This window comes from Babylonia areolata, chromosome 26 (genome assembly GCF_041734735.1).
Source record: "Babylonia areolata isolate BAREFJ2019XMU chromosome 26, ASM4173473v1, whole genome shotgun sequence".
Lineage (NCBI taxonomy): Eukaryota > Metazoa > Mollusca > Gastropoda > Neogastropoda > Buccinidae > Babylonia > Babylonia areolata.
In genome coordinates this window covers 3,272,525-3,287,436 of record NC_134901.1, presented here as the reverse complement: position 1 = coordinate 3,287,436, position 14,912 = coordinate 3,272,525, and the positions used below count along the sequence as shown (strand labels likewise).

Genomic DNA, 14,912 nt, shown 5'->3' with positions numbered 1-14,912 from the left:
CCTGCTTGTTGAAGTAGAGGAAGCCGTTGGGGCAGTTGATATTGTGGAACGGGGCGAAGCTGGTCACCCACCCGTCGATGCCCATGGGGTGGATACGCAGTGACCCCTTGGCCGTCATGAACAGCCAGTGGGGGTAGGGGCCGCACACAAACACCTGTGGCACACCGTTTCAGTTTCAGTTTCAGTAGCTCAAGGAGGCGTCACTGCGTTCGGAAAAATCCATATACGCTACACCACATCTGCCAAGCAGATGCCTGACCAGCAGCGTAACCCAACGCGCTTAGTCAGGCCTTGAGAAAAAAAGAAAAAAAGAAGAAAAAAAAAGGTGAATAAATAATAGATAAGCTTACATAAATAAATAATAATTATAAAAAATAAAAAAGGTAGTAGTAATAATAATAATAATAAAATAATAATAATAATAAATAAATAAATAAATAAGATAACAATGATGATAAATAAGCAAATAAATGTAAAACATGAAGACACACATTCACACATACACCCACACATGCATAACAGATATGCACCAAACATGCAGTTTCACAGATATGAAAGCACAGTTAAATACATATAAACGTACATGAGCTCCAACACACACACACACACACACACACACACACACACACATTACCCTGCACCTGTGGCACACAAGTAACAATAATGCCTCACCATCATCACTCACAGATGCCAACGCCTGTCAAGTGTTTGCAGAAAACAACCAAGAAATTTGGTATGAACATTCTAAATTTGGCAGGAACACTCAGACTCCAAGCAACATCAGCAAACGTACATTATATCTACAAGGTATACAAATGCTTGGGCCTACCTACAACACGATGCAACTACTACGATAAGCTGATTGGTCCATTCAATGCTATTCAATGCAAACATGCACATGATTAGCTGAGCATCATCACATGAGACCAAGGTTAGTAGTGACTGCCCTGGCCTCGTCATCAATAGCTCTAGAGCGTCTGGGTAATGTTACGATAGGGAAGCATGTGACCTCGCTATGTGAAGGAAAATGAACTCGGAACAATTCTGATGATGGCATAACATCGGAACAAACTGCGATCGAGCAAAACAAAATACGGCAATATTGTAACAGTTGGCATCTCTGATCACTGTACAATATACCCTCCTCCCTCCCACCCACAAAACCTCCATCCCCCCACTCTCCCTCACCCCGGAGTATCCAGACACGTTGGTGAAGCACCGCAGCCTCTGAATGGCGTCCAGACCCGATCGGCCCTCCCCCTCCTCCTCCTCCTCTTTCCGCCGCTGACGCGCCCCCCGCGACTTCTTCAGGATCAGGCCGTGGTCTACCTTCCGGAACCGCAGCTTCAGCCGCTTGTCTGCCCCTGTGGCGTCGCTGGCTTGGAACGGGAACGCCTCGTAGATCAGCAGCTCCTCCTCCACCAGTGCCTGAGACAACAACAACAAAACCGTGTGGAGTGATTGCCTAGATGTAACGCGTCCGCCTAGGAAGCGAGAGAATCTGAGCGCACGGGTTACCCAGTATTTTCTCCCCCTCCACTAGAGCTTGAGTGGTGGTCTGGACGCTAGTCATTTGGATAAGATGACAAACCAAGATCCCGTGTGCTGCATGCACTTAGCGCATGTTAAAGAACCCATGGCAACAAACGGGTTGACCCTGGCAAAATTCTGTAGAAAATCCATTTCGATAGGAAAACAAATAAAATTGCAGGCAGAAAGAAAGAAAAAAAAAGTGTGGTGCTCTCAGTGTAGCGATGCGCTCTCCCTGGGGAAAGCAGCCCAAATTTCACAGAGAAATCTGTTGTGACAAAAAAAGATAAATACAATACAAAAAAGTGACAAGATGCAAAATGAACATAACTAACTGTGTGTCTCTGAAGTTCTTTTGTTTGTTTTTAAACCATGATTATTTTTCCCCGAACTTCCCTGACATCACATACAGGGACTGCAACACAAACAATGAAGTGCATAGAAGAGTCCAACAAGCTATTGGGCCACATGATGATATACTGACTACTGTAAAAATAAAAAAAAAAAATAAAAAACAAAGGAGGCAAGGCCTTCAAGACTCACTTGTGATACACTTTAAAAAAATCCAAGCTTTTTATGTATTGAGTATAATTTCAAAATGTAATGTTTAAGATGAGAAAGATCAGTTTAAAGCAAATTAAGTCTCCTAGCATTAATTACAGAGTAATTTCCCTTCTTTACCCTCTGCACCAAAACGTTTGCAAAATAAATAAAACTTCCATGCTTAGCAAAAGAAGTTCCTGTTTGAACAAAAAATGATAATAATGACTGCTCTTGTTGTTGGGTCAGAATATCAGATCAAAGTGCCAAGTTTAGAGAATACAAAAAATATAAATATAACAGTAAATGCAGTTTGCATATAATTAGGCTTCATTTTTTATTTTTTGTGCCCATCCCAGAGGTGCAATATTGTTTTAAACAAGATGACTGGAAAGAACTGAATTTTTCCTATTTTTATGCCTAATTTGGTGTCAACTGACAAAGTATTTGCAGAGAAAATGGCAATGTTAAAGTTTACCACGGACACACAGACACACACACACACAGACAACCGAACACCAGGTTAAAACATAGACTCACTTTGTTTACACAAGTGAGTCAAAAAAAAGAAGGAAATTGAAGTGGTATGGCCACGCCTTGCGTTCATCAGGACTGGCCATGACCTTCCTGTTCAGGGAACAGTGCAGGTGAGCAAGCAGAAGAGTCAGGCAGAAGAGGAGATGGGAGGACAACATCTCAGAGTGGACAGGTCTGACCCTGAGTGAGACAGTCAGGACAGCCAACCACGAGGGATGGAGGAGGCTGGCTGCCAAGTGTGTGATGCAGTTGACAAGACAATGGGATAGATAGATAGACAGATGTTTTTTTTAACACAATTCTGCCAGGGATAAACTCTTGTCACCAAAGCTTCTTCTATGTGCTGCATTCTGGACTTCTGTTTATCACCTCATCCCAGAAAGACTAGCCACCCAGATGCACCACATAAAAGGTCCATTTAGTCTGTTTATCATCTAACTTCTGAAAGACTAGCCACCCAGATGCACCACATAAGAGGTCCATTTATTCTGTTTCATCATCTAACTTCTGAAAGACTAGCCACCCAGATGCACCACATAAAAGGTCCATTTATTCTGTTTATCATCTAACTTCTGAAAGACTAGCCACCCAGATGCACCACATAAAAGGTCCATTTATTCTGTTTATCATCTAACTTCTGAAAGACTCACCACCCAGATGCACCACATAAAAGGTTCATTTATTCTGTTTCATCATCTAACTTCTGAAAGACTAGCCACCCAGACCCACCACACTAAGATCCAGTTACTGTTACCCAACACTCAATCAAGGCCTCTCACCAGGAGGCAGGGGCTGGACTTCTTTCTGTTTATCGTCTCAACCCTGAAAGACTAGCCACCCAGACCCAACACCACACGGAGACCTATTTACTGTTACCCAACACTGATCAAGGTGGCAGAATGGTTAAGAAGCTCTGTCAACACAGTGTCCGTGAGGGTCTGGGTTTGAATCCCTGTCTCACCCTTTCTCCAAAGTTTGACTGGAAAAATCAAACGGAGCATGAAGTCATTCGGATGAGACAATAAACTGAGCCACCACACCCACCACCACCGCTCGAAGACCTGGTGACTGTTTCCCAACGCTCTGATCAAGGCTGTGACTGTTTCCCAACCCTCTGATCAAGGCAGTGACTGTTTCCCAACGCTCTGATCAAGGCTGTGACTGTTTCCCGACACTCTGATCAAGGCAGTGACTGTTTCCCGACACTCTGATCAAGGCTGTGACTGTTTCCCAACACTCTGATCAAGGCTGTGACTGTTTCCCGACACTCTGATCAAGGCTGTGACTGTTTCCCAACACTCTGATCAAGGCTGTGACTGTTTCCAGACACTCTGATCAAGGCTGTGACTGTTTCCCAATGCTCTGATCAAGGCTGTGACTGTTTCCCGACACTCTGATCAAGGCTGTGACTGTTTCCCGACACTCTGATCAAGGCTGTGACTGTTTCCCGACACTCTGATCAAGGCTGTGACTATTTCCCAACACTCTGATCAAGGCCTCTCACCAGGAGGTAGGGACGAGACTTGTTGTGGCCCAGCCCAGCCACCAGCAGCTCCTTGAGGAGAGGCATCTCCCCCACGCTCTGCTTGCTGCTGCTGCTGCTGCTGCTGCTGCCCACCACAGACGTTGTGGAGGTCGATGCCAGGTTGGCTCCGCTGGTGCTTGTTGATGGTGTGGCACTGCCTGACGATCTGGAATACAAATATATATTGTGGATCATTTTATCGCTTAAAATTCCATCTAGGTTTCTTGGCCAAGAAGTTGGGAAGGGAAAAAAAAATCTTCTTTGTAGCTACAATACACTATTTTCGTTCATCTTATATGTTTGGTTTTTGCTCTTTTTATATGTTTGATTTTCACTCTTCATAGGATTCTTCTGACTCCATGTAGAGTCAATGATGTATCATCAGCAAACTGACTGGGCTTGGAAAAGTGTCAAGCTAAAAACACCTTTTGTATTTCCATCTTCTTAAGTATAGAAATGCCTTTTGTACTTCTATCTTCTTAAGTATAGAAACGCCTTTTGTATTTCTATCTTCTGAAGTATAGAAACGCCTTTTGTATTTCTATCTTCTGAAGTATAGAAACGCCTTTTGTATTTCTATCTTCTGAAGTATAGAAACACCTTTTGTATTTCTATCTTCTGAAGTATAGAAACACCTTTTGTACTTCTATCTTCTTAAGTATAGAAACGCCTTTTGCATTTCTATCTTCTGAAGTATAGAAACGCCTTTTGTATTTCTATCTTCTGAAGTATAGAAACGCCTTTTGTTTTTCTATCTTCTTAAGTATAGAAACACCTTTTGTACTTATATCTTCTTAAGTATAGAAACACCTTTTGTACTTATATCTTCTTAAGTATAGAAACACCTTTTGTACTTCTATCTTCTTAAGTATAGAAACACCTTTTGTACTTATATCTTCTTAAGTATAGAAACACCTTTTGTACTTATATCTTCTTAAGTATAGAAACACCTTTTGCATTTCTATCTTCTCTAATCTCTGCATGCTAAGATTTCTGCACACAATACAGATACAGCAACACTGTGACTCCTTGGTGGCATCCTCTTTTCTTTTCTTTTTCTTTTCAAAACTTAAACATTTTACTATTCATTATGAACCAGGGTTTTTCACTCCTGTATAAAGTAGAAATCCAATTATCTACATCAACAATAAAACAAAAGCATTTAACACTTTGTTTACATGTACCCAATATATCAAATCAAAGGCTTTTTCAAAATCAACCAAAACACCTTTAGTTGTTTGTTTTTGTTTTTTTTTTGTTTTTTCAGTAGCAGAAGTTAGAAAGCTTGGGGCAAACAACCAAACCTTGAGATGGTTATATAAGCAAATAAAAAGCACACCTACAGACTGATTTGACAACAAAACACACCTACAAACTAATATGACCATACAGTATGACACAGCACAGCTCTCAAGTGTAATGACGATTTGTGACACTCACACTGCAGGGGACTGCTTGCTGTCTACAATCAGCTTGGACCCCATGGGAAAGCTCTTCACGTAGTAACACAGAGTGAAGTCCGGCAGGCTGTAGATCTGCAATGCCACACAAAACGTTTGGTCTCAAGCTTTCATAGTCTGGTCTCAAGGTTTTATAGTTTGCCTCCGTTTTTCTTGTGCATGTATGTGTGAATGAGTGTGTGAGCATGTGTGTGTGTGTGTGTGTGTGTGTGTGTGTGTGTGCGTGCATGCGTAACTGCATGTGTGTGAGTGCACATGTGCATGCATGCACATGTGTTTGAGTGCATGTGTGTAAGTGCACATTTGTGTGTGTGTGTGTGATGAGTCTGAGCAGATACGCATCTACGCATCTGCATCTGTATTTGTGTACAGACTGGCACATAAGTGTGTGTGTGTATGTGTGTGAAGCACAAAATGGAGTAGCTGTTTGGTTCATTTTGTTCTGTTCATTTCTGTTTTGAACCACACTGATGCATTAACAGGTATTCTGTAACTCCTCACAATGACCTGCATGACTGCAACTGACCAAAACAGTAATAAACAATGCCATGCAGAACCATTCTGGACTGGGACTGCAAGACAGCTCTGCTTTCATGCTTCCCTTCATTATAACTGGGCATTAACCAGTCGTCAGTACATAATACTGGCATTTATAATGTAGCTGCTTACTCACATCTGGTTCTTGTTAATTAGTTGAGGATTTGTGTCATTTTCAAGACGAATTGGCATCTTTTTTTCCCTTATGTAGAAAGGGTTATGTCAGACAAGCAATATGTTGGTTGTTTTTTGGTTTTTTTATATCAGCACATTCTCATGGTCCATTTCATTATGATGATGACACCACTAGGAGGAAGGTGGCAGAATGGTTAAGACACTATCTGCCTATACAATATCAATGGGGTCTGGGTTTGATTCCCACTCTCACCCTCTCTCCCAAGTTTGACTGGAAAATCAAACTGCACATCTCGTCATTCAGATGAGACAATAACACCAAGGTCCTGTATGCAGCACACACCTGGCGCACTGAAAAAAAAAAACAACCCAAGGCAACAAAAGTGTGGTCCTCTGGCAAAGTTTGCACAAGAAATCCACTCTGACAGGTACACAAACATACACTCAAGGCCTGACAAGCGGGTTGTGCTATGCTGCTGTCAGGCATCTGCCTAGCAGATGTAGCGTGATGTGTATGGATTTGTCCCAACACAGTGAAGCCTCCTTGAGAAACTGAACTGAACTGAACGGAAAGGAGGAGTTTGTATTATACTCCATGTTTGGTGATACATATACTTACCATGTCAAACTGATGCAAACTAGGCCTATCGGTTTGCTCTGCTTGGCCAAATTTTGCGCGGCTAACAGTGAAAAGACGAGCCGTCTTGCCCGGTCTGCTCTTAGCCAATCAAACGCCTGTTAAAGCTATAAGTGCTGAATCATCAGATGTACTCAGTACACACATCTTTTTGTTGTTGTCACAAATCAGTAACAATATCATTTTCAGTTCTGACCCATGCTGACACTTGTGTGTGACACTGGCCATGACCCTGATCAACAAGACAGCAAATTAATGGTGAGCAGTTTTGTCCCTTACCTCAAGAACTCCGTTCTCCCGTGCGACCAGTCCCCAGTAGCTTGGCTCTACTTTCTTCTTCTGCTCTTTACTGAACACAGAGCACGGCAATAGTGATGACCATGATAATGGAGATACTGAAGGTGATTGTGGTATGGTGGTGGCTGTGGCGGTAGTAGTGGTGGTGGTGGTGATGATGACTATGAAGGTGGTGGTGTTTTGTTGTGGTGGTGGTGGTGATGATGACTATGAAGGTGGTGGTGTTTTGTTGTGGTGGTGATTGTGATGATGACTATGAAGGTGGTGGTGTTTTGTTGTTGTGGTGGTAGTGTTGGCGGTTGTAATGGTGGCAGCTATGATGGTGGTGGTAACGATGATGATGATGATGATGACTGTTAATCACTGTAACAGTTGTACACTTTCTCCCAATAACAAGAACAAATCGCCGTTTCAGTGAACTTTGGGAAACATGAACAGCTTTCTTCTCACTGGTGTATTATCTTGTCAATGCAAGGAGATTTTCACAGAGATATTCACACTCACTATCATACTGTAAAAAAACAAAAAACCAACCAACAAACAAACAAACAAACAAAAAAAACCCAAAAAACCAAAAAAAAACCCTAAACTGAAGACATCCATATTTCTCCCAAAATATTCATCTTTGAAGTTAGTCAAACCATGTTTTCTTCTTAACACACTGAACAATTCATTCACTTACATTTATTTTTCCTTGTAACAACAAATCATACATCTGTAGTGGGTTGCCCCCCTTTGTTCAACTATCCTCTGTTTTAAATGATGCTGGATCACATATCTATAGTATGTAAAAATAACAATAAACAATTTACCTAACACAAACCATGCTCCCTTTGTTCAACAATCCTCTGTTTTAAATGATGCTGGATCACATATCTATAGTATGTAAAAATAACAATAAACAATTTACCTAACACAAACCATGCTCTGCAGTTTGCTGATCTGCAGTGGTAAGTAAATCATTGCCCTCTATCAAATTGTCCTTAGTTTTAAATGAAGCTTGATTACATATCTGTAGCATTAAATAAAAAAGAATAAATAAAGATTTTTTAAAAAACAAAAAAATCAAAAAAACATCCAACAAAAAGCTTGCTCAGCAGATCTGCAATGGTAGGTAAGTAAACCATTGCCCTTCTGTTAAACTGCCCCCAGTTTTAAATTATCCTTGATTAAATATCTGTAGTATAAAAAAATATAAATGAAGAAATATCCTTACAAAATGCATGCTCTGCAGACCTGCAGTGGCAAGTAAATCAGAAGACTAGTCAATTCGTAATATAAAAAGAAGACAATATGTAATTTTTTGTTGACAAGTGAAGATTCCAATTCAAATCAAACCAAATCATTTTGTTTATAACCCAGCCCAGAGCAGCCGTTTCAGGGTTGATGACTTGTCAATTAAGATCACGTGAAGAGAAGCCAAAATAATGTGAAAAGGTCAATCAAAGCAACATACAAAAGTTCACCAATGTCTCAATCAGTCCGTGTAAAACATAGAAAACAACTCCGTCTCCACTCTGGGAGGGATGCTCAGTCAGTCTGGCTGTGGGACAAAGTGATTACTGTTGTCAGTAGAGGGTTGAGTAGGTGGTGTCCTCAGCACGTTCAATCAGAACAGGCACTACTGAACACCACTGAAGTGACTCAGCAGCAATGCAGGGTCTCCTCTGGTGAGTGGCCTCCTGGCGACCTAACACTGATAGTTCCCTGTGGACTGCAGATGCCGGGACTACGACACGCGAACCGGATATGGCTGTGTATGGGGGACTTGGAACGAGCAGCATGGGAGTAATGCCATTGAAATGGTGCAGATAATGGGGCAGAAAAAACAAAAACACCCACTTACCTGCTGGTTTGCTGATTTGTGGAGGAGGAGGATGTGGACGCATTTGGCGCTGAGAAAGACGATGTGAATACCGATGTGTCAGATTCTCCATACAGCATTTCGTCTTCATCATCAATATTACTGCACACCCAAAATGCCAACAAACATGATACTATTCAGCATGCATGCATTCTAAAAAGACCTTTCTTCTTCTGCATTCATGGGCAGGCAGCTCTTATCCGTGGGAAGGCTTTTACAAGTATGACAATTTCACACCTGAGTTCAGGCAGCAATATTCCACTCTCAGAGATGCTGATGATCGAAAAGTCCATATATTTTTTTTTTGTTTTAATTACCAAACACTGACATGATTCAATGGATCTTTAATGTGCATGTTTTGTGTTTCAGCACATATGTATCCACAAAGCCGAGTTTAAATGGAACTAGTAGGTCAGAACATATGATGACATGGGAGATCGGAAAAAACAACAACAACTTATCCCTTAACCTGCTGATATCAGGATCAAACTGAGAACTCTCAGATTAAAAACCCAACACACCAATTACTCAGCAACTGCACATGTCATTACAAAAGTCCGACACACTCATACATGTCCACACACTAGTACAAACCTCTCCACCTCTTCCTTCTCTTTCACAGAAAAACTAACAAACAAAATCATTCGTGGAAAATGAAAAACATCTCAAATCTGCTGCTGATGGATTCTCTAACCTTTCATCCAAGGAGACAAATTTCTCAGAGGGCTTGGGAGCTTTGTCTGCCGCTTGCTCCTCAGAGCGAATCCCTGCTGTTGTGAAGAGACCGCTGACATCTGTGTACGTGCACACTTCAATGATTTTTGGACTCTGAAACAAGATGAGATTTGCATGCTCAGTCTTCAAAACATTTAACAACGAACAGATTCATTCGAAACCCATCAACATTATTCTTTCACTCTTATGTGTGTTTTCTTTAAAAAAAAAAAAATTTTTAATTCAATGTATATTTTAACCATAATGCTTATGCTTTTACCCTTCAGGATTTTGTAGTGTAGACACTATCAGGGACCCCTCAGGACAGACTGAAAAAAGAGACCACACCAGTGGTTTTCTATTACCTTCCTGTATTAGGAATTTTGTCCATCTTGTCAAGAATCCACTGTAATACACATGTGTGTATGTGCATGACTGAAACCTGACTGAAACGTAAAGGACACAGAATGATGAGCGCCTAAAGGCAGCTGTCTGCCCGCTCTCCAGGTGAGCAACCTGTTGTGCAAACGATTCCTGTGTTTGTAAAGCGCTCAAGAGTTCGGGTCACTGAGCAAAGATATGCGCTATATATAAGTATCAATAATAACTGTCCCCACCTGCAACCAAGGTGAAGTGGTTAGCCACATGGACTGACAAGTGGGAGGATGTGGGTTCGATCCCCATCACCAAAGTTGCTATTTTTTGGCCAATGGCCAGCTCCTACCCAGGAGCTGAGTGTGTTGTGGTCTCAAATGGAGTAGACTGGGACCATCCATTCGCTGGCCATCCATTTCATTGATGCTGTCTTTACGAGTGTGGCTCATATTTCTTTACCAACACTGCAGGTGTCTGTGTCTCTCAGCCTGGTTGACACTGGGATATCTTACCAGAGTACAGCCTTGTCAAGTAGTCCCAAAGCTGAATGGACCTCCACAGCAGATATCTTCAATGTGAGTACAGCCTTGTCAAGTAGTCCCAAAGCTGAATGGAACCCCAAAGCTGAATGGACCCCCCAGCAGATATCTCAAATGTGAGTACAGCCTTGTCAAGTAGTCCCAAAGCTGAATGGACCCCCCCAGCAGATATCTTCAATGTGAGTACAGCCTTGTCAAGTAGTCCCAAAGCTGAATGGAACCCCACATCAGATATCTTCAATGTGAGTACAGCCTTGTCAAGTAGTCCCAAAGCTGAATGGAACCCCCCAGCAGATATCTTCAATGTGAGTACAGCCTTGTCAAGTAGTCCCAAAGCTGAATGGACCCCCCCCCCCCCCAGCAGATATCTTCAATGTGAGTACAGCCTTGTCAAGTAGTCCCAAAGCTGAATGGAACCCCACAGCAGATATCTTCAATGTGAGTACAGCCTTGTCAAGTAGTCTCAAACCTAGCATTTAGCATGACCCCTCGATGTCAACTGAAGTCGCTATGGCGGTGAACTATCCAGTCAACTAAAGTCACTTGTGGCAGTGAACTGTCTGGTCAATTAAGTCGCCTATGGCAGTGAACTATCCATTCAACTAAAGTTGCGTATGGTGGTGAACTGTCTAATCAACTTAAGTCGCCTATGGCGGTGAACTATCCATTCAAATAAAGTTGCGTATGGTGGTGAACTGTCTAATCAACTTAAGTCACCTATGGCAGTGAACTATCCATTCAACTAAAGCTGCGTATGGCAGTGAACTATCCATTCAACTAAAGTTGCGTATGGTGGTGAACTGTCTAGTCAACGAAAGTCATCTATGGTAGTGAAAGAGTTAAAAATACTAGTATCAATACTATTATTACTACTACTGCTAATCATGATAATAATAATAAAGACTGCGTCACCTGCTGAATCGGGGGCTTGATGACGTTGAGGCGCACACCAGAGCTGTAGGTGTCGCTCTGCTTCAGGGTCAGCATCACCACCTGCCCCTCCTCCGCCATCAGAAGTACGTAGGGGTCAGCCACCGAGCACCGCTGGATCGGCGACCCAATGTCGATGGGGATGTGCTGCAGTTGCGTCACTGACACAAAAAACACCCCACCAGCGTGCATGTAAAAGAGCATGCGGCAACATGAGATCTGTCATTCGCACACACCCCACCAGTGTGCATGTAAAAGAGCATGCGGCAACAACAGAACTGTCCTTCGCACACACCCCACCAGCGTGCATGTAAAAGAACCCACAGCAACAAGAGATCTGTCCTTGACAAACACCCCACCAACTTGCAGGCAAAAGAACCTGCAGTGACGAGAGATCTGACCTTGGCAAACACCCCACCAGCATGCACGTGAAAGAAACCACAGCAACAAAAGAACTGTCCTTCGCAAACACCTCACCAGCATGCACGTAAAAGAACCCACGGCAACAAGAAAATTTTCCTTGGCAAACATCGCAACACCGTGCACGTAAAAGAACCCACAGCAACAAGAGAACTGTCCTTGGCAAACACCCCACCAGCGTGCAAGTAAAAGAACCCATGGCAATAAGAGAATTTTCCCTGGCAAACACCCCACCAGCGTGCATGTAAAGAACCCACGGCAACAAGAGAATTTTCCTTGGCAAACATTGCAACACCGTGCACGTAAAAGAACCCACAGCAACAAGAGAAGTTTCCCTGGCAAACACCCCACCAGCGTGCATGTAAAAGAACCTGCGGCTACAAACTTGTACAAGAGAATTTTCCCTGGAAAAACACCCCACCACCACGCACTTTGTGCATGTAAAAGAACCCACAGCAACAAAAAGGCATATGCTGCAACAATGTCGCTGGAAAAACAACCTACCAGTATGCATTTTGCGCATGTAAAGAACACATGGCAACAAAAGAATTGTCCCTACACAATTATGAAGAAAACTCCACATTAATAGTTTTTTTCAATTAAAAAAACAAAACAAAATAAAACACTATCAGGCACAAGAAAAAAGGGAAGGGGGGGCCTTTAAGGGCTGGATGTGAAAAAAAAAAAAAGAAGAAAAGATAGGAGGATAGTAGTTTGCACAGGACAGGAATGTCAGACCCCTGCCGGAGTCTGCACTAGTGGGTCACAGTTAAGTATGTGTAATTAAATCATATTTTCACACAAGCTTTATTAGTTAGTTAGTTATCTGATAGTCATCACTGCACAGTTTCAGTTTTTTTTTCTTTTCTGAGGCTACTGGCTAATGAGAAGAGAGATAGGGGGTTCGACAGAGATACAGTTTTGAGTGCAAGACAAATGGAAAAAGGAGGAGAAAGGCGAGAGAGAGAAAGAGAGATGGAAAGAAAGAGAGAGAGAGAGAAACAGCGAGACAGAGAGAGAGAGAGAGAAGAGTGGGAGAGAGAGAGTGACAGAGAGAGCAAGAGAGATGGAGATGAAGAAAACGACCGCCAACAAGGGGCCGTCACTCACCCCCCTCCAGCAGGCGGATGGTGGACGGGGAGACCTGCAGGACGTACTTCTGTCCCCCGAGGTTGGCCACACACAGTGTGCGTGATGTCATGGAGAACCCACTGTGATCCAGTTCGTTGATCTCCTGGCCCGTCTGCAGGATCTGAAACCACGTTGAAATAATGGATAAATCAAATGAAATAAAGATTATTGATCTCCTGGCCCGTCTGCAGGATCTGAAACCACGTTGAAATAATGGATAAATTAAATGAAATAAAGATTATTGATCTCCTGGCCCGTCTGCAGGATCTGAAACCACGTTGAAATAATGGATAAATCAAATGAAATAAAGATTACTGATCTCCTGGCCCGTCTGCAGGATCTGAAACCACGTTGAAATAATGGATAAATCAAATGAAATAAAGATTATTGATCTCCTGGCCGGTCTGCAGGATCTGAAACCACATAGAAATAATGGATAAATCAAATGAAATAAAGATTATTGATCTCCTGGCCCGTCTGCAGGATCTGAAACCACGTTGAAATAATGGATAAATCAAATGAAATAAAGATTATTGATCTCCTGGCCGGTCTGCAGGATCTGAAACCACGTTGAAATAATGGATAAATCAAATGAAATAAAGATTATTGATCTCCTGGCCGGTCTGCAGGATCTGAAACCACGTTGAAATAATGGATAAATCAAATGAAATAAAGTTCACTGATCTCCTGGCCGGTCTGCAGGATCTGAATAATCAAATGAAATAAAGATTATTGATCTCCTGGCCGGTCTGCAGGATCTGAAACCACGTTGAAATAATGGATAAATCAAATGAAATAAAGATTATTGATCTCCTGGCCGGTCTGCAGGATCTGAAACCACGTTGAAATAATGGATAAATCAAATGAAATAAAGTTCACTGATCTCCTGGCCGGTCTGCAGGATCTGAACCACATTAAGATAAAAACTAAACTGATTGATCAACAAAAAATATATAATAATGAAGTCCGTTGATCTCCTGGCCGGTCTGCAGGATCTGAAACCATGTTGAAATAACAGATAAATCAAATGAAATAAAGTTCATTATCTCCTGGCTGTCCGCAGATTGTGAAACCACATTGAAATGATACACTGACTGATTAATAATATCTATATATATATAACACAATAAATTCATCAATCCCCTGGCCAGTCTGCACAATCTGAAACCACATTGAAATGATAGATAAACTGATTGATTAATAATAATGTGTGTGTATATTATATAATAATAATAATAATAAAGTTCATTGATCTTGTGGCCTGAACTGAAACCACACTGAAATAATAAATGAATTTATAAACCAAATAATGTTTGTTGCTGTACTGGATCTGAAGCCTTGTTAAAATGATAAACAAATAAACAAACAAAAAAATAACAAGCAGCCGACAGGTGTAAATCAATAACTTCAGTCTTCTTAAAGTAATTTCAAGAAGAATAAATCTTTAAAGAGTGGACAGCATGTGTGCAAAGGTTTATCGTATTACTCATTTCAACCGACAGTTGATTCAGATCTCTCGCATACCATCCTTCATCGTTACACGGAGCCAGCAGCTGTGAGGTGTTACCATCCACACTATACAGATATATAGACAGACAGATAGATAGATAGATAGATAGGTAGCTAGACAGACAGACAGACAGACAGACAGAGATAGACATAGATAGGCAGACAGATAAAAGACAGACAGAGACAGACAAAGACAGACAGGCAGATAGATAAAAGACAGATAGATAGAAAG

At 41.8% G+C, this 14,912-nt stretch overlaps 1 protein-coding gene across 1 annotated transcript in view; it reads right to left on the bottom strand.

Moving 5' to 3' along the window:
- LOC143300473 (cleavage and polyadenylation specificity factor subunit 1-like) overlaps nucleotides 1-14,912 on the bottom strand; it is a 64,359-nt gene that overhangs the window by 25,353 nt on the left and 24,094 nt on the right. Inside the window, exons 16-24 of the mRNA XM_076614180.1 lie at nucleotides 13,151-13,292; nucleotides 11,603-11,781; nucleotides 9,757-9,890; nucleotides 9,045-9,164; nucleotides 7,181-7,250; nucleotides 5,573-5,667; nucleotides 4,112-4,298; nucleotides 1,189-1,428; nucleotides 2-154 (exon numbers count right to left, since the gene is read on the bottom strand). Coding sequence (XP_076470295.1) covers nucleotides 2-154; nucleotides 1,189-1,428; nucleotides 4,112-4,298; nucleotides 5,573-5,667; nucleotides 7,181-7,250; nucleotides 9,045-9,164; nucleotides 9,757-9,890; nucleotides 11,603-11,781; nucleotides 13,151-13,292 — 1,320 coding nt within the window. The remainder of the gene's footprint in view (nucleotide 1; nucleotides 155-1,188; nucleotides 1,429-4,111; nucleotides 4,299-5,572; nucleotides 5,668-7,180; nucleotides 7,251-9,044; nucleotides 9,165-9,756; nucleotides 9,891-11,602; nucleotides 11,782-13,150; nucleotides 13,293-14,912) is intronic.